Source organism: Semicossyphus pulcher, unplaced genomic scaffold, assembly GCF_022749685.1.
Source record: "Semicossyphus pulcher isolate SPU_LCO1_2020_fin unplaced genomic scaffold, fSemPul1.0.p SCAF_7, whole genome shotgun sequence".
Lineage (NCBI taxonomy): Eukaryota > Metazoa > Chordata > Actinopteri > Labriformes > Labridae > Semicossyphus > Semicossyphus pulcher.
The window spans coordinates 14,943,640-14,962,806 of record NW_027211748.1 but is presented as its reverse complement, the minus strand read 5'-3'; the positions used below and the strand labels follow the sequence as shown (position 1 = coordinate 14,962,806).

The 19,167-nt window shown below is 39.4% G+C and overlaps 1 protein-coding gene across 1 annotated transcript in view; it reads left to right on the top strand.

Moving 5' to 3' along the window:
- Positions 1–12,588, top strand: part of LOC138611405 (corticotropin-releasing factor receptor 2) — a 39,123-nt gene extending 26,535 nt beyond the window's left edge. Inside the window, exons 4-12 of the mRNA XM_069684487.1 lie at positions 95–201; positions 1,393–1,510; positions 1,634–1,787; positions 5,337–5,397; positions 5,479–5,551; positions 6,040–6,125; positions 8,992–9,127; positions 9,616–9,657; positions 11,574–12,588. Of these exons, the coding sequence (XP_069540588.1) occupies positions 95–201; positions 1,393–1,510; positions 1,634–1,787; positions 5,337–5,397; positions 5,479–5,551; positions 6,040–6,125; positions 8,992–9,127; positions 9,616–9,657; positions 11,574–11,714 (918 nt within the window). The 3' untranslated portion in view covers positions 11,715–12,588. The remainder of the gene's footprint in view (positions 1–94; positions 202–1,392; positions 1,511–1,633; positions 1,788–5,336; positions 5,398–5,478; positions 5,552–6,039; positions 6,126–8,991; positions 9,128–9,615; positions 9,658–11,573) is intronic.
- Positions 12,589–19,167: the final 6,579 nt, after the last annotated feature.

Here is a 19,167-nt window from a genome sequence, read left to right as displayed (position 1 = left end):
TTTATTCATGTGTAAATGTAAGTCTACTGTCTTTTCTTTGTTCTGTAGCCTCGCTGTGACATCAAAGAAGTCTAATTCTCCCGTTCCTTTGCAGAGAAAATACCCGATGCATTATAAAATAGCGCTGATCATCAACTACCTAGGCCACTGTATCTCCGTGGGAGCTCTCGTCGTGGCCTTCATTCTCTTCTTGTGCTTAAGGCAAGTACGGAAATAGTCTCCGTCTAAATGTGTCCCGCATGCATGAGACCTCACAGGAGACAATCAGTGAAAATACATGTAATATCCTCTGACTGCTTTCGTTAACTCGGATTAACGGATGTATCCGTGCAGCCTCGGCTCAGCGGGAACACTGTGGACATAATGTGCATTTCATAACACTCCTTTCTTCTGAGCAGTCGTACCTATTTTCATGTCCTGGTTCAAACACACACACACACACACACACACACACACGCGCATACACCTACATCCACCATGACGGAACAGGGCAGAGACTAAACAGCCTCAGATGAGTTGTTCGCGGTGGTTTGATCGATGTGGGCTTCTGAAGGCAAATATTGATCTCTTTCGGTTAAAGCAACAAAAACAGTCAATATTTTTGAGCTATTAAATCTCTTTAGATTTGAATGAACAATCTACATCTTTGTGTTTTCCCACTGAGGTTCTTCTTGGCAGGATGAGAGAATTTGATCATCTGAGCCCTTCTTTTAAAAGCCTGAAAAATGAAAATAATTCATCATTTAGCGGCTCTTTAAAGCCAGAAGAGGGTCCTTGTGGGAGTCCTTAAACCTCAAGACGTGTCAAATAAATCCCAATTTCCTTTTTTCCCCGAGTCAAATTTGATCATACAGACATGATGTATTTTTATATTCAGTGTGACTTTAACCTTCCAAGGATAGAAACTCTGTCATCTCTGATGGCCATTGGGATTAAACGTCCATAAATCTGCTCAGAAGACGCTCCTTAAAATCCTGAAGTTGCCTGAAAATCAGCATGATTTTAAGTTTCAACAGCATCAAAATAATGCAGTGATAGCTGTCTGAACTTGGCATGCTTTATATCTTTATTTTTAGACAAGTAAAGCCAATGCATTTATATATATAGCGCTTTAAAAAGGCTTCAGGAGGGGGCTTGGTTGTGGAGGGCCTTGTCAGTAATGAGAAGGATTTTGAATGGGGAGCCAGTGGAGGTTTTGAAGGACTGGGGTGATATGATCTTTGGTGCGAGAGTGGGTGAGCAGACAGGAAGCTCACTTTTGTATTTTATTGAGGATTTTGGAGGATGTGCCATAAAGGATGCTATCGCAGTAGTCCAGTCGTGAGGTGGTGAATGTGTGGACGAGGCTGCTGAGAACACATGAGAATAAAATATTTCTGACTTGTGATACAGGAGCATACGGTGTCTTCGAAACATCATCCACTGGAACCTGATCACCACCTTCATACTGAGGAATGTCATGTGGTTTCTGCTGCAGCTGATCGACCACAATATCCACGAGAGCAACGAGGTAACGGCGGGGATTTATAGTCTTGTGTGTGCTGAAAACATGATGATATAGAAAGTCATTAGAGGTCCGACATTTCTAAAATATAAAGTATTAAAATTAACTTTGCTGTGTTTCCTTTTTCAGCCTTGGTGCAGATTAATCACAACAATATACAACTACTTTGTGGTGACAAACTTTTTCTGGATGTTCGTTGAGGGATGTTACCTCCACACAGCCATAGTGATGACTTACTCCACTGATAAGCTCAGGAAGTGGGTCTTCCTCTTCATCGGCTGGTGTGAGTATATTAATAATGCATAGCAACACTTTGCTCCTCGCTCGCTTCTGTACGATACACAGGGTTCACCGTTAGGTACACTTATTTTACACTGTGAATAATAAGTCACATGAGGTAGCTCAGTCTGTAGGGACTTGGCTTGGCTTGGGATTGGAATTTCCCCTCGGGACTCATACTTATGTCCTTTTTTTTATATATTATTTTATATAATTCAAAATGCGCTTTCGCTTCTCAGCTAGAAGGTTCCTGGTTCAGTTGTAGGGGGCCTTTCTGTGCAGAGTTTGCATGTTCTCCCTGTGCATGTGACAGCTGGGATAGGCTGCAGCCGCCCTGCGACCCTGAACAGGATAAGCAGTTTAGAAAATGGATGAATGGATAAATCAAAATGCATGTAAAAGCTTATTGAAACTCCAGTATAACTATATTATATAAATGCATTTATTTTGTTAATTTAATTTATATACTTAAGTGACCTTTAAAACAGTAACAGTCTCACCTCAAGGTCCATTTACCCGCTAAAGTTTTCAATCTAAAAACATGATGTTCATGCGTCATGAAAATGTAGATGTTCAAATTTAAGTATTCACTCAGGACTTTTCTCATTCATGTTGGCTTCATAGTTAAAGTTACAACCTTAAAGATTTTAATCGAAATTAATGATGAGTAATATTGTTTGGCTGTGCCGTCAAAGAGAATGAAAGAGAGATTTTTAACATCACAACTTTTTGTTCAAATCTTTTGCAACAGTTGACAAAGTAATTTCACCTCAAGATCCATTTAGTGGCTGTTCTTGACCTTTTAATCAAATCACATTAGCATATTATTTTCAATTATCTAACTTTATTCGCTGCATGTAGATGATTGACAGGTAGTTGTGGAGTCACAGTGAATCAGAACTGTTTTAAATATAATCCATGTTGGACCACACTGTTATGTGACCTTTCTCCCCTATTCAGCTTTAGCATTCGCTTGAATGAAAGCAGAGTGTGGTCAGCGAGTGAAGCCGAGGCAGACCCTTTACTGGTTCAGCCTCAAGATAAAGCTTTGATTTCATGAGTGAACAGAGCAGCAGAGAAAATGTCTTTTTTTTTTTTTTTTGTACCTGACTCCCAGTGATAGAAGCGCTTGAACATGTAGTAGATGTCCCCCTGTGGCCACATCAATTATGTATGCTCACCTTGACTCCGGCTATTAGGAAGAAGCATATTGTCAGATGATTCTGAGGCAGAGAAATGCTGAGCCAGTCTGACATTTTCTGCGCTTCTTATAATGTAGAAGACATTGTGTGTTCTTGCAGAAAGGAAAATAAACACACTTTAGTGCATCTGGGTCACGCAGCAGAGCCTTATGCACACAAGAAGGAAAAATAAATAGATAAGTAGCTGATGATTTGTGATCGGTGATGACACATGGATGACATGATTGAGAGGCTCATATTGGATTCAAAATAGACGTAACCGACGGCAAATATGACACATATCAATCTAGTTTTAATGACCTAACGTGATTCCTATGATGATTCAATAATCTGCACGGCGCTGCTTTGATGGGGGTGACTCGTCAGTACATTAAGTTTGCGAACAACTCCTGCAGGTGTACATTACACCTGTTACTGTTTTAGCTTTATTTGGGCTGCCACTGATCACTATACCTTCAAAACTATATTTTCATTGTCTTTAATATCTGTTATATTTAATCTCTCATCATTCACCTGTTGGGGAAATTAACATGTTATAATAAAACTTCTCCTTGCTTTATTTAGCAACAGCGCTAACCAGCACCGGGACGAGGCGCCGCTGTTGATAGGAATGCTCACTTATAAGCCACCTCGCGTAACGGAGCCTCCGTCATCCCGCCCGATATTATCTGTCACAACAGCAGCTTTGTTACACGAGGTGGCTCGCCATCTGTGGAACGTGACACTCTGATATTACTTCACATACACTCAATACATCCGCTATTTACCTTGACAGACGTGTCAATCAAACTCAAAACTAGACCCGGGTTTGAATGCTGAATTTAGCCTTTCCCACTAAGCAAAAAAGCCATTGTGTTACCTCATTCGGCGATAGAAAATCTTCAAGATTATTACTTTAAGTATGAAGAATAATCCGATTTTTTTTTTTACAACTGCTGCTTTATGGAGCCCAAAAGCCAGCGCAGATTGTCTTCCTCATTGTGCCGCTGATTAAAGTCTTGAGAGATTTTTAATGAGCATTCATTAGCAGATGATGGAAGTAGGGCAGATTAAATATGTCTTCCACCAGAGGCCTGATGTAAGCTGGGATCGAAATAGATTCAGACATTTATTCTTCCAGCTCCATTAAAGTTCAAATCAATGATCTTTTCACCTTTTCCAACATCTGGTCCACTTCTCCTAACGACATGCAAAAGCTTTTTATCACGGTGTTCTCTCACTGATGATATTAAACTAGTAGATCTCAATTAGCTTGTAGCTTAACTGGCAGAGAGACGATGTCAAGAATTACCTGCTTGTTCAAAAGGAGCCGTCTTTCCTCGAAACAAAACTCCCGACCCGACCAGGTACTTTACAGTGCTTTTTACTCAACATGCAGCAAACGGGCTCACAGGGATCACAGTCTCAACCTGACTGTAAAATATGCATAAGCCCCCAAATGCAGAGCAAATTTACATAAAAACAAAGGATTGTAGATGAATCGAGGAGATGAAAGTGCTCTGGCCTGAAAAGGAGAAAAAATAATCTGTATTACATAAAAAGTGAAATCAGGGAAATTTCGTCCTTCTGTTTGAAGGGAGAATTACAGCACGTCAAAGTCAAAGGGTTTTATTTTTTCCAAAGTGATTCAAGCACACTTGATATTTTTTTCAGTCAGACTTGGTCAAATAAAAATCCCTGAATCCAAGCATGGGGCCGTCCTCTCCTCAAAACATGTCACTGCCGTGACCCGTACATAATTTTAAGCGCGCATTCACGAGACAACTCATGCTGATCCGACGGATCGCTGCTGAAATGTGGTCCGCAGAGAGCTGCAGAAAAAAAGGCAAATTTAACTTATTTTTTTGAGACGAGTGAAATTAATTTGATCAAGTATTTTAATTATTGTGGAAAGAAAAATATTTTCATGTTGTCAGAGTTTTCGATTCACTTTGACAAAGCTTCTGAAAGACCTTCACCTGTTACACAACATTTGTTTGACAGACATACCTCCACATATCCGTTATTCCTCTGGTGGCCCTCTTTGAGGACAGCAGCTGTGACTCTTGGGTGATGCGTCATATGACTGTGAAGCCGCTTTAGCTTTATAAAGTTTCTGTGTATGAGTCACTGCAGCCGTCTTTCTTCTCTTTTATTTTAAAGTTTGTTCTTTGCAGTCAGGAGCTGGTAGCCTGACATCGAGCTGTACAGTGTCAAATGAATCTGATGTTACAAAAAATAACTGCCTCCAGTGCCATCGGAGAGAAAAGCTATTTGTACCAAATGTATCAGTGCTTTACTTCCCCTTTATATTTCAGATGTATTGTGTTCTTTCTGACTCACATATATCACTTTATTTCTTTATTTATCAGGTATACCGTGTCCTATCATAGTGGCCTGGGCCATAGGGAAGCTGTATTATGAGAATGAGCAGTGAGTATCCATAAAAGAAATTTATGAAGAAGTCCCGCTAATATTTTATTTAATGATTCTTTCTTTTCTTTTTGTCCTCAGATGTTGGTTTGGTAAAGAACCGGGAAAATATATGGACTACATTTACCAGGGACCAGTAATTCTTGTGCTCCTGGTGAGCACTGTACATTCACTACACTGTTTGTAATACACAGTTTACACATGCATAAGATTTATCACTTCTGCCTGAATGTAGGTGTAAACTGATGAAAAAACCTGCCTTGAAATGAAAACAGATTAACTGTGAACGCCATTTTCATCCTGCATGTGGCTTATTGTAAATGTGGAATTAATCTTCCTGATGGGTTAAGGTGTTTCCACTCATTAAGATGCTGAGAATGACAAATTACAATCATTGCAATATAATGGCTACTGCTTATATACAGCATGTAGCAGTGTGGTGACTAGTCCGGAGTCGTGTGCTCCTCTAACACCGTCTTGCTGAGAGAAGAGGAGGAGGCTTTGACTTGTCTTGCTACTCCTCCCACTCAGCATTTAACCAGCAGTCTGCTCGCTGCACTAAATTGCTCTGGCTGTGTTTCAGTGTAAGTCATTAGCACAGGGTTCAAAACTAATTATCCTCTGTGCTGTTTTTCCTTCTAGATAAACTTTGTTTTTCTCTTCAACATAGTCAGAATTCTAATGACCAAACTAAGAGCTTCGACCACGTCGGAAACAATACAGTACAGGTGAGTTTATGTTGAGTAGAAGCTCGTGCTCGTCTCTTTGCTCCATGCAGGCTGTGAAGACATGCAATACAGAAGCCGATAATGAAGACTTCATTTTATCCTTCGTTATTAGAGTCAACATTCAAATCCTGACTTAATTTCCCTCAAATCTGTGAGCTAGGAGCTACTGTAATAATAGAAATCAATTATAGTGCTCATGGCTTTTGATGTGCCGCTTTCAGTGTTGACTTTAATTGCAAATATTCTTGGTTAATCAAAAGCAATAAATAAAATTATCCCCCTTACATCCATTGCTGAAGCCTGCTGATACGTGATTGGTCAATACAACTCAGACAACAAGCATACAAACGGAAACTAAAACACTTCCGGTACTAAAAATTCATGTCCGAGCCGGCAGATTCTATAGATTCTATATTTCTATGTAGAATCTGTAAATATAGATTACATATCAGCTAATTCCAGTTCCAGCCCATGTTTGTTGTCTTTTGGAGAACTTTCATGCCATTATGGTACATATGGTTTCCAGTGGGGTCAAATTTACACTTTTTCAATGTGTGAATTCTAAAATTAATCTGTTAGCAGGCACCGTGTCTGTGCATACCATATGTTGTTTGTTAGCTCTTTCAGTGTTTGCCATACATTGATTTTCCTGTGGTGTTGATTAGCTGCTGTTAGCTCTCCCACCTGAGATGTGTGTTTGCAGGCAGCCACGTTACTCAAGCATGAACATAAAGGATTCTCATTCTGTCGGAAACACTGTTGCTAACCATCTACAGTAAAATCCGGAATATAAGACGCAGTCTGTTTTGGGAGTATCCCAGAGGGAAAAGTGTTTTCTATAGCTATTTATTAATGAAAATGTGTATACAAGTTATTTTAACAATATTTCAATTTAATTGAATTTAAAACACATTAAAAACACACAAATTACAGCCTACTTTCTGTTTACCCCATGTCGAGTTTGTTATCCTGCTAGCTAGCGGTAAGGTAGCTAGCGGTAGCTGGCAGCCTACGGTAACGTTGATTGTTGTGAAGATGGCGGCTGCAATGGCGATCATGACGCTGCATGTCTGTGATGAAGCGTTAGCAACAATCAAGTTAGTTTAAAACAGCGAGAAAAACACAAAACAGCACTTAAATATTGTAAATAGGAGACGTTGTAGCGGCTTGGACCAGGAAACAGTTTAATGCTAATGTGACGTCACCACTTAACAACTGACAACTGTGGCTAGACTATAGCGCCATCGTTTGGCTAAAATACTGTAACACAATAACATACCTTTCTGTGCATTTTATACTGGTATATTGGTCACACCGGTATATAGGACGCAGCTTACTTTTTGCAGGGGAAAAAAATTGTTAAAAGTGCGTCTTACACACTGAATTTTATGGTACGTAGCTAGCTACTGAATTAGCCTGAGGCACAGACTGTGTTACTGTGATAACTTAGCGTTTGCAAACCTCTCACTCCTCTCCAGCTCCACCCTCTTGTCCACATACGTCACCTTTGACTCCAAAAAACCTGCATGCTGAACTCGAGGCTTTAAAATGGTCCACAAAGAGCTGACGTCACATCGCCTCATCTACTTCCTGTGTAGAGTCTGTTGCACTTTCCTTTTAAAACTAAGGTGTAATTGAATTTCTTATCTCCCAAACATAGAATGGATTTTGGACTTGCTGGAGGGGCCTGTCATGTTTAAGAAATGAAGTCTAGACAAACAAATTGCCCTGAGTGAGTACAAGGTAGTTTCAGTATTTTGTTTCAAGGAGCTATTTCATTGAGTCACACCAGACATCGCTGGAGGTGGAAAACCTCTCGTGTGTCTGACAGCACTTGATGAGTGAGTAAACGCAGGGATTTGGTGTGTGTCTCAGAAAGGCGAGCTGTATCCAATCCCGCCTCATGTTGTTGTGTATCTGGACGCTAAGTTGTGAAAGCCTCACACTTTTCGACTTCCCTGTCGAGTGTGTGTCTCTCCTTCTGGGATTATTCTGAGTGTTCGGGGTGTTTGCACTGTCAGCTCAGACAACTCCAATTCAGGCTGTTCAGGCTGGATTTAAATTTACAGTCGCTGTGTGACAGATCTGCTGACATGAGCCATGCAGATTTATGTGAGGGGAGAACAGGATCTCAGGCATGAATTATTGACCTAAAAATAGAATATTATGTTTCAAAATGCTGCCAGTTTCACCGGAAATGCATTAAGAGTGTGTGAACAATGAGGTACATTTGACTGGGGATTATGTGATCTTTAAATTGCTTGCTTGGCTCAACATGTGAAGATTTGGGGCCGGAAACATATTTTTGGAACAAAAATCCCCTGATATTTAAAATCCCAATTTAATTTTAAGCATTTTGGGTTCCCAAATCTTTTAATCAGCTCTTTAGTTTAGCAGAAAACATCCAGTGGACGGTTAAACCACTTTCTTTCTGAAAAAGTGCTGCAGGACCTCCAAAGCAGCTATGTATTACATCGTATTAGCATTCACACCTGCAGACTTTATGGATGAATATTAAAGAATGAATATTTAATCAGTTAATTAGCATTTTTATGTACAGACCTTACAGTTTCTTAGTAAAAAACATCCTATTCTATTAATACATTATGAAACTTTATCGCCTTCAGTGAAAGTACTGCCCTTATCTTGCAAAGCAGGTTTCATCTCTATAAATGTGTTTCTATTTTATGCAGCAAGTTGTTTGTTTGTGTCTGCGTGTGTAGGAGTGTGTGTGTGTGTGTTTTTTCCCAGTCCGCTACTGACGCAGAATCATACATTTTACCAAAATCAACTCGGATGAAAGCCAACCTCTTACTGTACTAATTTTATAAATGAGTCAGTTTATATTCTGTCCCTGTCTCCGCAGGAAAGCAGTGAAAGCGACGCTCGTCCTCTTACCCCTGCTGGGCATCACATACATGCTCTTCTTTGTGAATCCCGGGGAGGACGACATCTCGCAAATCGTTTTCATCTATTTCAACTCCTTTTTACAATCTTTTCAGGTGAGGACAGAGATAATGTGCGACACTAGAGCACATACGCTGTATACAAAGACAGCCTAGTCGTACATAAAGAGTTTTGTCATACAGCCGTAACACTTCTTACAGGACTACTTTTCAGGTTATGATCCGTCTTGGGGGAAGATCATTTAAAGTAACACCTGGCTGTGTTTATTCAGTATGGCCGTCCTGCCTCATGTTTACTTCCCCCATGAAAGCAATAAGAGCACCATGAGTGCATGAGTTGTTGCCCAGTGGGTGTTTTTATCTGTATTTAAATGTAAGACTGAGCAGGAGGAAAATATGAATTTCAAGCAGAGCTTCAAGACTTATGAGGTACGACAGAATTTACTTCCGCAACGTAAAAACTTTCTTGCCGCTTTTCTTCTCATGACTGCACCGTCCAAATCCTCTGATGTCTCATTAAGGTGTCATCACACTTTACAGCTGCTATACAACATGATGTAACAGAAATGTGTCTCGTTCTGCAGGGGTTCTTCGTGTCAGTGTTTTACTGCTTTCTAAATGGAGAGGTGAGTCACTGGAGCTCAACAAAACGGTGTCAGTTTTTATGAATTTCATTAAATTGTCATGATTTTCTTGATATATGAACTTAATAAAGCCCCAAATGAATTTGCTTCATTACTTTAGCCTGGGCTTTTTCTAGTTCTGCCAAGTTCAGGCCGGGTAAGCATCAGTTAGCTTTCACAAAGACAATAAAAGGTGCCGAACGACTTTCTGTTCAAGCAGTGAAATCGTGGTGTTTTGATCTTGGTGAAAATGTACTTTACTGAGCTCTGTCATTTTCATCTAATTACAATAAAAGCAAATAGCTGGCATTCCAGCTGTTAAAAGGTCATTAATGCCCTTTGATTACACATTTGTCAGTAATTGTGAGAAATGAAGGACCCTCTTACTGCTCTCTCCCAGCCCTCGAATAATTGAAACTGGTGGGTGGAGAGTCGTTTAATTTGATGAGGAATTGTGATTTCAGTCACCGCTCTTGTACAGTTATTAAATTAATTTAGTAGTTTGTAACAGTAAAAGTGATTGTGTTTGCTTTACCATGTAGATTGTTTGATTCTTTCAAGTGGGGGTTTTCTTGTTGGTGCTAAATTCTCTGGTTGTTGTCATTTCACTTTAGGCAAAAAAAAAGCTGAAGAGAGAAAAATCCTTCTTTTAGCACCTTTTAAAAACATTCATTCACTCAACTGTTTATTTTTTATTATCCATACAAACTACAAACTAGCAAGGTACTCTGAGAGGGCAGAGTCCTAACAGCTAGTGGTACAGTTTTCTATGACGTACAAATCTACAAGCACAACCATTGTATATGTCTGGATTTGTCTCCAACTATAACTTTAAACTATAATCATGTCAAAATGTGGGTGTGCCTTACAGAAGTGTCCTCATCTCGGCTGTTAACACTTGACTTTTACCATGTACATAAGCAACACTTTCATAAGTATAGCCTGAATTAAAGTTTAACAAGGCATCTTGTTTTAAAAAGCACTACCTGTTCTCAAGGTAGTCATTTGCACTTACTCCCGAGTCCCATCTTCTATTGCTTGTTTCTGAGACAGGTTGTCAAGTCCAAAATTTAATGGGACCCTTCTTGGCCCATGCTACACATGTCCACCGCGTTTGATCCATATCCGAGTTGTTCACAGAGAAGTAAAGGAGCTTATTGGTCTAACAAACTGAAGTAAGAGTGTTTGTAATCCCCTCATTTAGCAGCTGATTTCTCATCTGATGTTACTTCTCCTTTGGTAATAATAATAATAATAACTTTATTTATATCACACCTTTAAAAACAGATGTTTACAAAGTGCTTTGACAAAGCAAAGGCAGGAACTCGGGAAGTTAATAATCAGTTAATAGTCAGGCCAAACAGAGAACTATAAAAAATTCAACAAAAGGCAAGAACACAATGCAAAAACAAAAGGTCAACAAGAATAAATGCAAATAAAAGGAATAAAAGTGTTAAAACTTGCAGATCTTCAAAGGCATTTAAAGCAATACAACAATACAAATAAAAAGATAATTAAATAATAAAAGCAATAAAAGATGATTATAAGACGACATCACATCAGAGGAAATAAAAACAGATTTGAAACAGAAAGACAAATAAAAGATAAATAAATAAGTGAATAAATAAAAGCAATAAAGCACAGTAAGAATAGAGTATCAGACGAGGACTTTACATGGATTAAAAGCATTTTAAAAAAGCATTTAAAAAGGACACATCACATGAAAGTAAGTCTGTCAAAGTGAGCTTTAAGAAGTGAACGATTCTGCACAACTTATCTCCTCAGGCAGGTCGTTCCAAAGTCAAGGGGCCCTAATGGAAAAAGAAGAGTTTAAAGTTGAAAGAGTTTGTTCCTTTAGATCTGTAATAATCCAAAAGGTAAAATAACATATATATATATATATATCTGTAACATTTTAGGTCCGCTCTGCTGTAAGGAAACGGTGGCACCGCTGGCAGGACAACCATGCCCTTCGAGTGCGAGTGGCCCGAGCCATGTCCATCCCTACGTCTCCCACCAGGATCAGCTTCCACAGCATCAAACAGACCACGGCTGTGTGACGAGGGGAACGAGCACATGACCTCCTACACAACATCTGAGGGAACAGACTCTTTGTGCTCTGTAGAAACAATGACGCGATTTACAGAACAGACTCATTCCTCCAACAAGACCACATGTGTCCGAGCGAAAACAAGGGGAGCTGCTGTTGTCTGCTGAGATAAAGAGCATCAACAATCACACCTTTAACTGCACATGAAGTTTGATTGAACTGGTAAGATTCTAGGAGGTTTTATCTCCCACAACATACGGTACAGGAGGCGCAGCGAGTTAGTTTTCCCTGGCGGTGAGAGTATTTACATGACATAAAAACGGCTTCATCATCAAACTGTCAAAATGAGTCTTATCGTCTGATCTCACAGTGTTGTCGCTGTCGTCTTACTGCTCAGTAGTTATTAAGGGATTAAGATTATCCCACAGGATTTGCAGCAGGATACTTTAAGAGCTCACACACTTGTAAGCATCTCCTCCATTCTTACTTTGTGGGCGGGCGACGAGGAAGACTCGCGGTATAATTAGACTCGTCGACCAAGATGCACTCAAAAGGTTGCCAAAAAAAGCCATTTGTACGTAGTGAATATTGAAATGCAAAAATGCTCTTTGATTTAACTGCTCTTTGGCTTCAAAAGCTGCTTTTGACAGTGAAAAAAGAGGCTTCAGGGAAAAAGGGGGATCACCTGAATTAAATATGAAATACAGTTTGAAAGGTGTAAGACTCAAAAGAGAAGCTGCTCGCTCTTGCCAAAAGGGATGGAAAAAAAATTAAATGTGAAGTGAACAATTGTTATTCAGCCGGCAACATGTGGTGACACATTTTTGGTCAATGTGAGATGATGATTTTTTTTATACAAACAAGCCATTCAAGTGGAGCCTTTATAACGTGTCCTCATGTTCTTTTATACAACGCTGAATTGTGTGTCTCGTTCTGTGTGATTGTAAACATTGTTTAAATTCTTCCTTCTCTCTGGTCCAGGTACTTGTTTCCTCCATTATTTTTTGCTTTCCTTTTTGCTGTGCCTGTTTTGGTCCCCTCAGATGAGGAGGGTGTGAACATAAAGAGGAATTTAATGTGTTTGATCTCCCCGAGGCTGATGGATGAGCAGACCCAAATTACAGCTCTATTCCAAGCGAGTAAATATCTGACACACACACGCACGTTTATTATTTCATTTATGTTATGTATATGTTTGTAAGTGCAGGCACAGTGGCAGTAAATTAATTCTTTTGTGATATCCTTGTGCTTAAATGAGCATCACATCTAAGCTGCTGGTTCAAGAGGAAAGAAGTGGGGACCAATTGTCTCTCATGCTAACTCTTTCATCTGCTCAGATTGCTCACACAATAGTGGGAACAATTACCATCAATCGGCAGTTCAAACTCAAAAATACTTTTATTTTCTTCAAAAGGCCTGCAAAAGGTCAGAATTGTAAAAAGTCTGAATTATGTAGCAAGCTTAAGTTTAGATGTAGATATTCTTCATTTCCCGACATTCGTTACATCAATCAGAAACGTTTTTTTGACTGTCCGGTGGTGCCGTTAAGAATGTTGAAAAGAATAGGTCAACATTCTGGGAACATTGCTTGTTTTCTTTTTGTGGTTAGACAAGAAGATTCATAACACTTTCACTTCTGTCAGATAGCCAGCTGCCCGTTAACCTAGCTTAAAGGGCCAGTTCGCCCATTTTCAACCTCAGTGGTATCATGTTATTATGGGGAGCTAATGCCATTATGGTAGGAGAAAAAAAATGTGCCTTTGGAGGACGCTATCCGCTTCTTCAATGGGTCCTGGAAAACCTCCCCCAGACTACGTAAAGCGCGTCACCTGGCGGAGGCCAGGGAGCTCGCTAAACTACACTTCCTTAATCTGGACGCCTGCCTCCGATGTCATGTCTCGTTCAAAATTGTCAGGTTTGAAATGTAGACTGCAGACCCGAAGATTTTTTAGATGATCCACCGGTATGTTCTAGTCGTATTTCGGATTCTGTGCCGCTCTCAGCCATTGTCTGCAGCAAAAACGGTAGTTTTTCACTCCAGCGTCTCTCGCTGGACCGTTCCTTTCAGAGGGAGGGGCGCATTGAACGCTGGGTGTTGTAGGAGTAAGATAAGATAAGATAAGATAATCCTTTATTGATCCCCAGGGGGGAAGTTCAGGAATGTAGAATGGGTGAAATCACGAGCTGTTTGTACAACTTTCTCCACAGCTATGGCGCCAGTTTCAAATATTATTGCTTCTATCGCTCCTTTAACATAAAGGCTGGAAACAAGGTCACAACGAGCTTGACAAGCTTGTGCATTGAAATGGAAACCACAAGCCACTGCTCCCATGAAGATTGTTGTTTTTTACACTTAAATCTTTGAACATGTAACAAGTTGAACAATTTTGTTAGCTTCAAACTGTTTCCAGTCTCTGTGCTAAGCTAAGCTAACAGACAGCTGGCAGTATTTTCATATTCAACAGTCTCAAAAAGGGTTTAGATCTTCTCATCTAACTTGCATCTATAAAGCATATTTCCCAAAGTGTCAGACTTTTTTTTGATAAAGTAATCTTTGTTTTATATATTTGTTATTTATTTGTTTATATTTCTGATTCTTTTATTGAGTAAAATTGATCTATTGAGGGGTTTGGATTTAGGTAAGGAAAGAGAGTGTACTATATTTCTATCACATTTTTTTGATGGTGTGTAGGAGGTGAAACATTTCCGCTCTCCTTGTTGTAAAATGTACATTCGTATTTGTATTTTTTGTAACATTACAGAGGACATTCTTTTGTTTGTGTGCTGCTTGACTGTACTGATTTCAAATCATCCAAAGTCATTTTAATGTAAATATTTTATTGTGTTTTATTAACCGTACAATTCTGTCTTAATTATACAGCTGTAATCCTGAGCTGTCAAGGAAACATACACAGAGCATTATCTAAAAGTTACGAAATATTTTCATAACAAAAGAAAAAATCATTAATCCAAACTCACCAAAGAGACAAACCATGTTTACCAGCATCCAGAATTTTTTGTGTCCACATATTTCTGTTGTTGCCACTGCACTTTGTAGACCAAACCTTACTTTTATTTTGTACACCATTTACTGTACATGATGATATGTATTCAGAGTTGTTACTTATCACTGTACCTGAATTCGTCTGACCAACTGATTTCATGAACTATTTGTTGAACCACCTATGTTGCCTTACAAACTAATGCATTTTATTGTGAAAAGAAGGTCTCTGTAAATGATGTATCATTGTGTTATTGATATACATTTGTACATGCACATGTGAAAGGACAAATATTCATTTGAATTAAAATGATTATACTCTTATTTGAGCTCTTTGGCTTCTCATGTGTAGGGTCATATTGCAGAGGGAGCTTGTAAACAACATTGATCAGTGTTGACACAGTACAAGATGCATTACGTCTCTTCAGCTACACTCAGCACTGACATTAGCTGCTTATTTCACTAATGGGATCTGCTTACTCTATTCGTTTTCTATTTATCTCCGAGCACTGTATGTAATAAATGTAGCAGTCTTGTAATGACTCAATATGATAATTATTCCCATGATAGAGTTGACTAATGCAGCTTTGCTAGCACTGTGGCATGTAATTGTCGTACTTGTAAATATAGTTTTCAGTGATGCAAGTGAGGACGCCCTGGGAGAATGCAAGCTAGGTTATGTAATGTGAATGTAGATACAGTTTTTCTTCATTTCAGGCTGAGCTGGAGTGAAGTGGAGCAGAAACTGCGGCCTGGACTCAGAACCCTGAGGACTTCATGAGTTATACATCCCCAAACAATTAGCCGAGACTCTGACGCAGCCTAATAAAGGCTTGTTGTTACCATTAATGCTTTTGATAACAGTATGAAAGGAGTATGTATGGAGAATACCAGTGCCTGAGGCACACAGCACATCTGCACTTAATTGTGGATGGTTTGCCCCGAGCACTTCCCGTCCATATTAAACTGTATTTCACCAGTCATTACCTCAGGAATAAATGACTGGCATGACAGCCTGAGGCCCCGTCACTGTAGTAATGAGGCACCATTATCATTGTCATTTATAATGCTATGATAAGGTGTTTCCTGTTGCACTATACATCATTTTGAAAACAGAAAACAAGTTGGCTAAGGTAATGTTTCTAATCATTAAAGGAATGATTGCTTTTTGAAAGGACGATCTCATCAACAACACATACCCTGAGTGCCATCTTTCAGAAGTGCTCTGCTGATTATACACATAAAGGTGTGTTATTTGTTTTGGGAGTACTGGGAAGACAGCTGTTTAATGTCCTCCGTGCCTCTTAAGGAGCTCTTTTAGGTCTGACAAAGCTCATAAATGAGTATGAAATAGTTACGTGTCTTGTACTGAGCTTGTAAGCTGATATAAAGCAGTCAGCATTCAGGGCCCAAGCCAAGATCTTAGGATAGTAACGACCTGAGTGCAAGTCACCTTGGAACTTAGTTGTGACAATACACAAAAAGGAAAGTCTGGAAACTATAAATAAAGAAAATACAACAAGTTTGTGCTAATCAGCCGGTTATGGACCGCCTTACTTTTGTTATCAATCAGAAACGAGTTCAAGTGAAAGATGATGGAGGCGGCAATCACAGAATGCTAATTCTAACATTAAAGATGCTAACATGGTGAAGACAAACATGGAGGATAATGAGCAGGACGATGAAGGAGAGGGCTGTCTGAGCTAGCTGCATGAACACTGTAAGTTAGCATCATGAGCTTAACGTTACTTACTTTTCACATGTGCTGTGTGCCTCAGGCTAACATTAGCAAAAAACTGGCAGGCAGCTGCCAGCTAGCTAGATTTGTGTGTTGCTGTTTCCATAGTTAGAGCGGATGAATCATCTTTGTTATATAGTTTTTGCTCACAGTTACAGCAAATGTACTTTTTTTTTTTGTGTGTCAAAAATCGTTAGTCCCTACTATTTACAATCCAACTCCCCCATAGTATCCCAACTCACAACTCTATGGCGCCGTTAATTTATCAATGCATAATGGAAATCATCATGAAATTGACGCTCTTTCTATAAATGTATTAGTCTGTGTCTGTAGCATTAAGGCTGACAGTCAGAGGAATATCAATAGAGTAATATACTGTAGCTGAAGCTTTGGCTAATGAAATGTACAGTTTCACTGAACATGCCTGTCTAATTTATCAAATTAATCAAGTTAAACCAGAGGACGCAAAATGAGAACATCTCATTCCAGCCTGACATTTCCCCCATAAGGCTTGGCCCCTGGGAACTCAGGTTGAGTACGACTTAAGTGCACTTTAATAAGAACAGCATTGCTATTTACCTGGAATCACATTAAGGAAATGATTCCATTATGATACAGGCAGCTTACTAAATTACTCTGGCTATGCAGTTGACTCAAAGTATCCCTGCAACTATAAACTGGTGCCATCTTGGAGGTCCAGTGGAAAATTGGCTGTGCACAAATAATTAATATAATATAATATATAACCTGACGTTCAGGCTGGGAGAGGAGAGCTGACTGACAAAGATAATGTGGGGGGCTGGGATGAAGGTCAGCACAGCAGAGAAGGAGAGGCGCTTTAAAAAAAGCTGTTAATGGGGAACGTGAAGGTCATGTGAATATTAAAATTGGAATAGTTTGGGTTGATTTGTTAGCAGATTAGTTTATCCCCTAATGAGCTGGTGGGCAGTCATAAGCATATAATCACATGCAGCCAAACATTTTTCAAACCCACAGAACTTAGTTTTAATTATCGTGAGTACCACAATATTCCAAAAGATAGATGAGTCTATGAAATGATGCACAAAATAGCACTTGAGTGAACTAGCTAGTGGGTAATATATTGAAGGAAAGGCAAAGTCATGGCAGTCATGGCAAAAGATGATGTTAACATTTTCCTTAGACACAAAATTACAAAGAAAATGTCTACACCTCTAAAATGATAATATATTGAATTACCATCAACTGAACTTTCAGCCATATGTGACAGCAACTCATCACACCCTGTGAACCTCGAGCTTTCAGAAAATGTCCACTTCTCCTGTCTTGAATACAACAAAAGAGTGGTATTTAAATGGACTCTTCTTATAAACAGTACAACCTCATTTGAAAGCACCAATATTCAGCATGAAGTCACTGACATTTGTCGGTATTGTAAGTGGCTACAAGGCTAGTTTATATCAAAAACACTTATATTTTGTGATGCTAATCAGCCCTTCTAACAACATAGTAGTTAGCAAACCAAAGCAAGCTAGGTAGGCTACTAAGCTAGCATGACACCAAATGTTCAGCCAGTAGTCTAGCTTCACAAATAAATCATTAAATTCAGTCAGAAAGTTGTGTTTTTTTCACTTAAATTGAAAAAGTGGCCATGATAGAAAAAGAGTGAAAGTGGGGTTATTCAAAGGCCAGAATAAAATGAATGTGTGTTTCGAGTTTTTCAGATAAAACGATTCTAGCGGTTATGCTAATTAGGCTGATTATGAGTCTGTACTTGAAGTGTTGGAAGAAGTAGTTCATCAGTAATGTCATGGTGCCTTTCGAGGGATCAAATGGAAATTTTCATCTGAATGACGTTTGGTTTTGAAGCACATGAGGGGTGGATTGAATGTGACAGGTGGGTTTTAGAGATTTGTCATGCTCTCATCTGTGTCAAAACAAAAAACTGAAGCTTTAAATATGTATTGAAGGATTCTAAAAGCTGAATGACACTCAGCACAGTTAAGAATCCCTGTGAGAAGACTGAGGAAGAAATTATTTGGGCAACAGCTCCCTCTGCTGGCTAAGCAGGAGAATTACTACTACAAGGATCCCTCAGACGATTATTTTTGCCTTTATTATTATTTTTCTTTTACCATGTTCCCTAAATTGGGAATTGGAATCTGCCATCATTTAAGATATATTTAATACACTGAACAAAAATATAAACGCAACACTTTTGTTTTTGCTCCCATTTTTCATGAGCTGAACTCAAAGACTTTTTCTATGTACACAAAAGGCCTATTTCTCTCAAATGTTGTTCACAAATTTGTCTAAATCTGTGTTAGTGAGCACTTCTCCTTTGCCGAGATAATCCATCCACCTCACAGGTGTGGCATATCAAGATGCTAATTAGACAGCATGATTATTGCACAGGTGTGCCTTAGGCTGGCCACAATAAAAGGCCACTCTAAAATGTGCAGTTTTACTGTCTTGGGGGGTTCTTGGGGGGTTCTTGGGGGGTTCTTGGGGGGTCTTGGGGGGGTCTGGGGGGATGTCAGAAAACCAGTCAGTATTTGGTGTGACCACCATTTGCCTCACGCAGTGCAACACATCTCCTTCGCATAGAGTTGATCAGGTTGTTGATTGTGGCCTGTGGCATGTTGGTCCACTCCTCTTCAATGGCTGCCAAGCTGCTGGATATTGGCAGGAAGTGGAACACGCTGTCGTACACGCCGATCCAGAGCATCCCAAACATGCTCAATG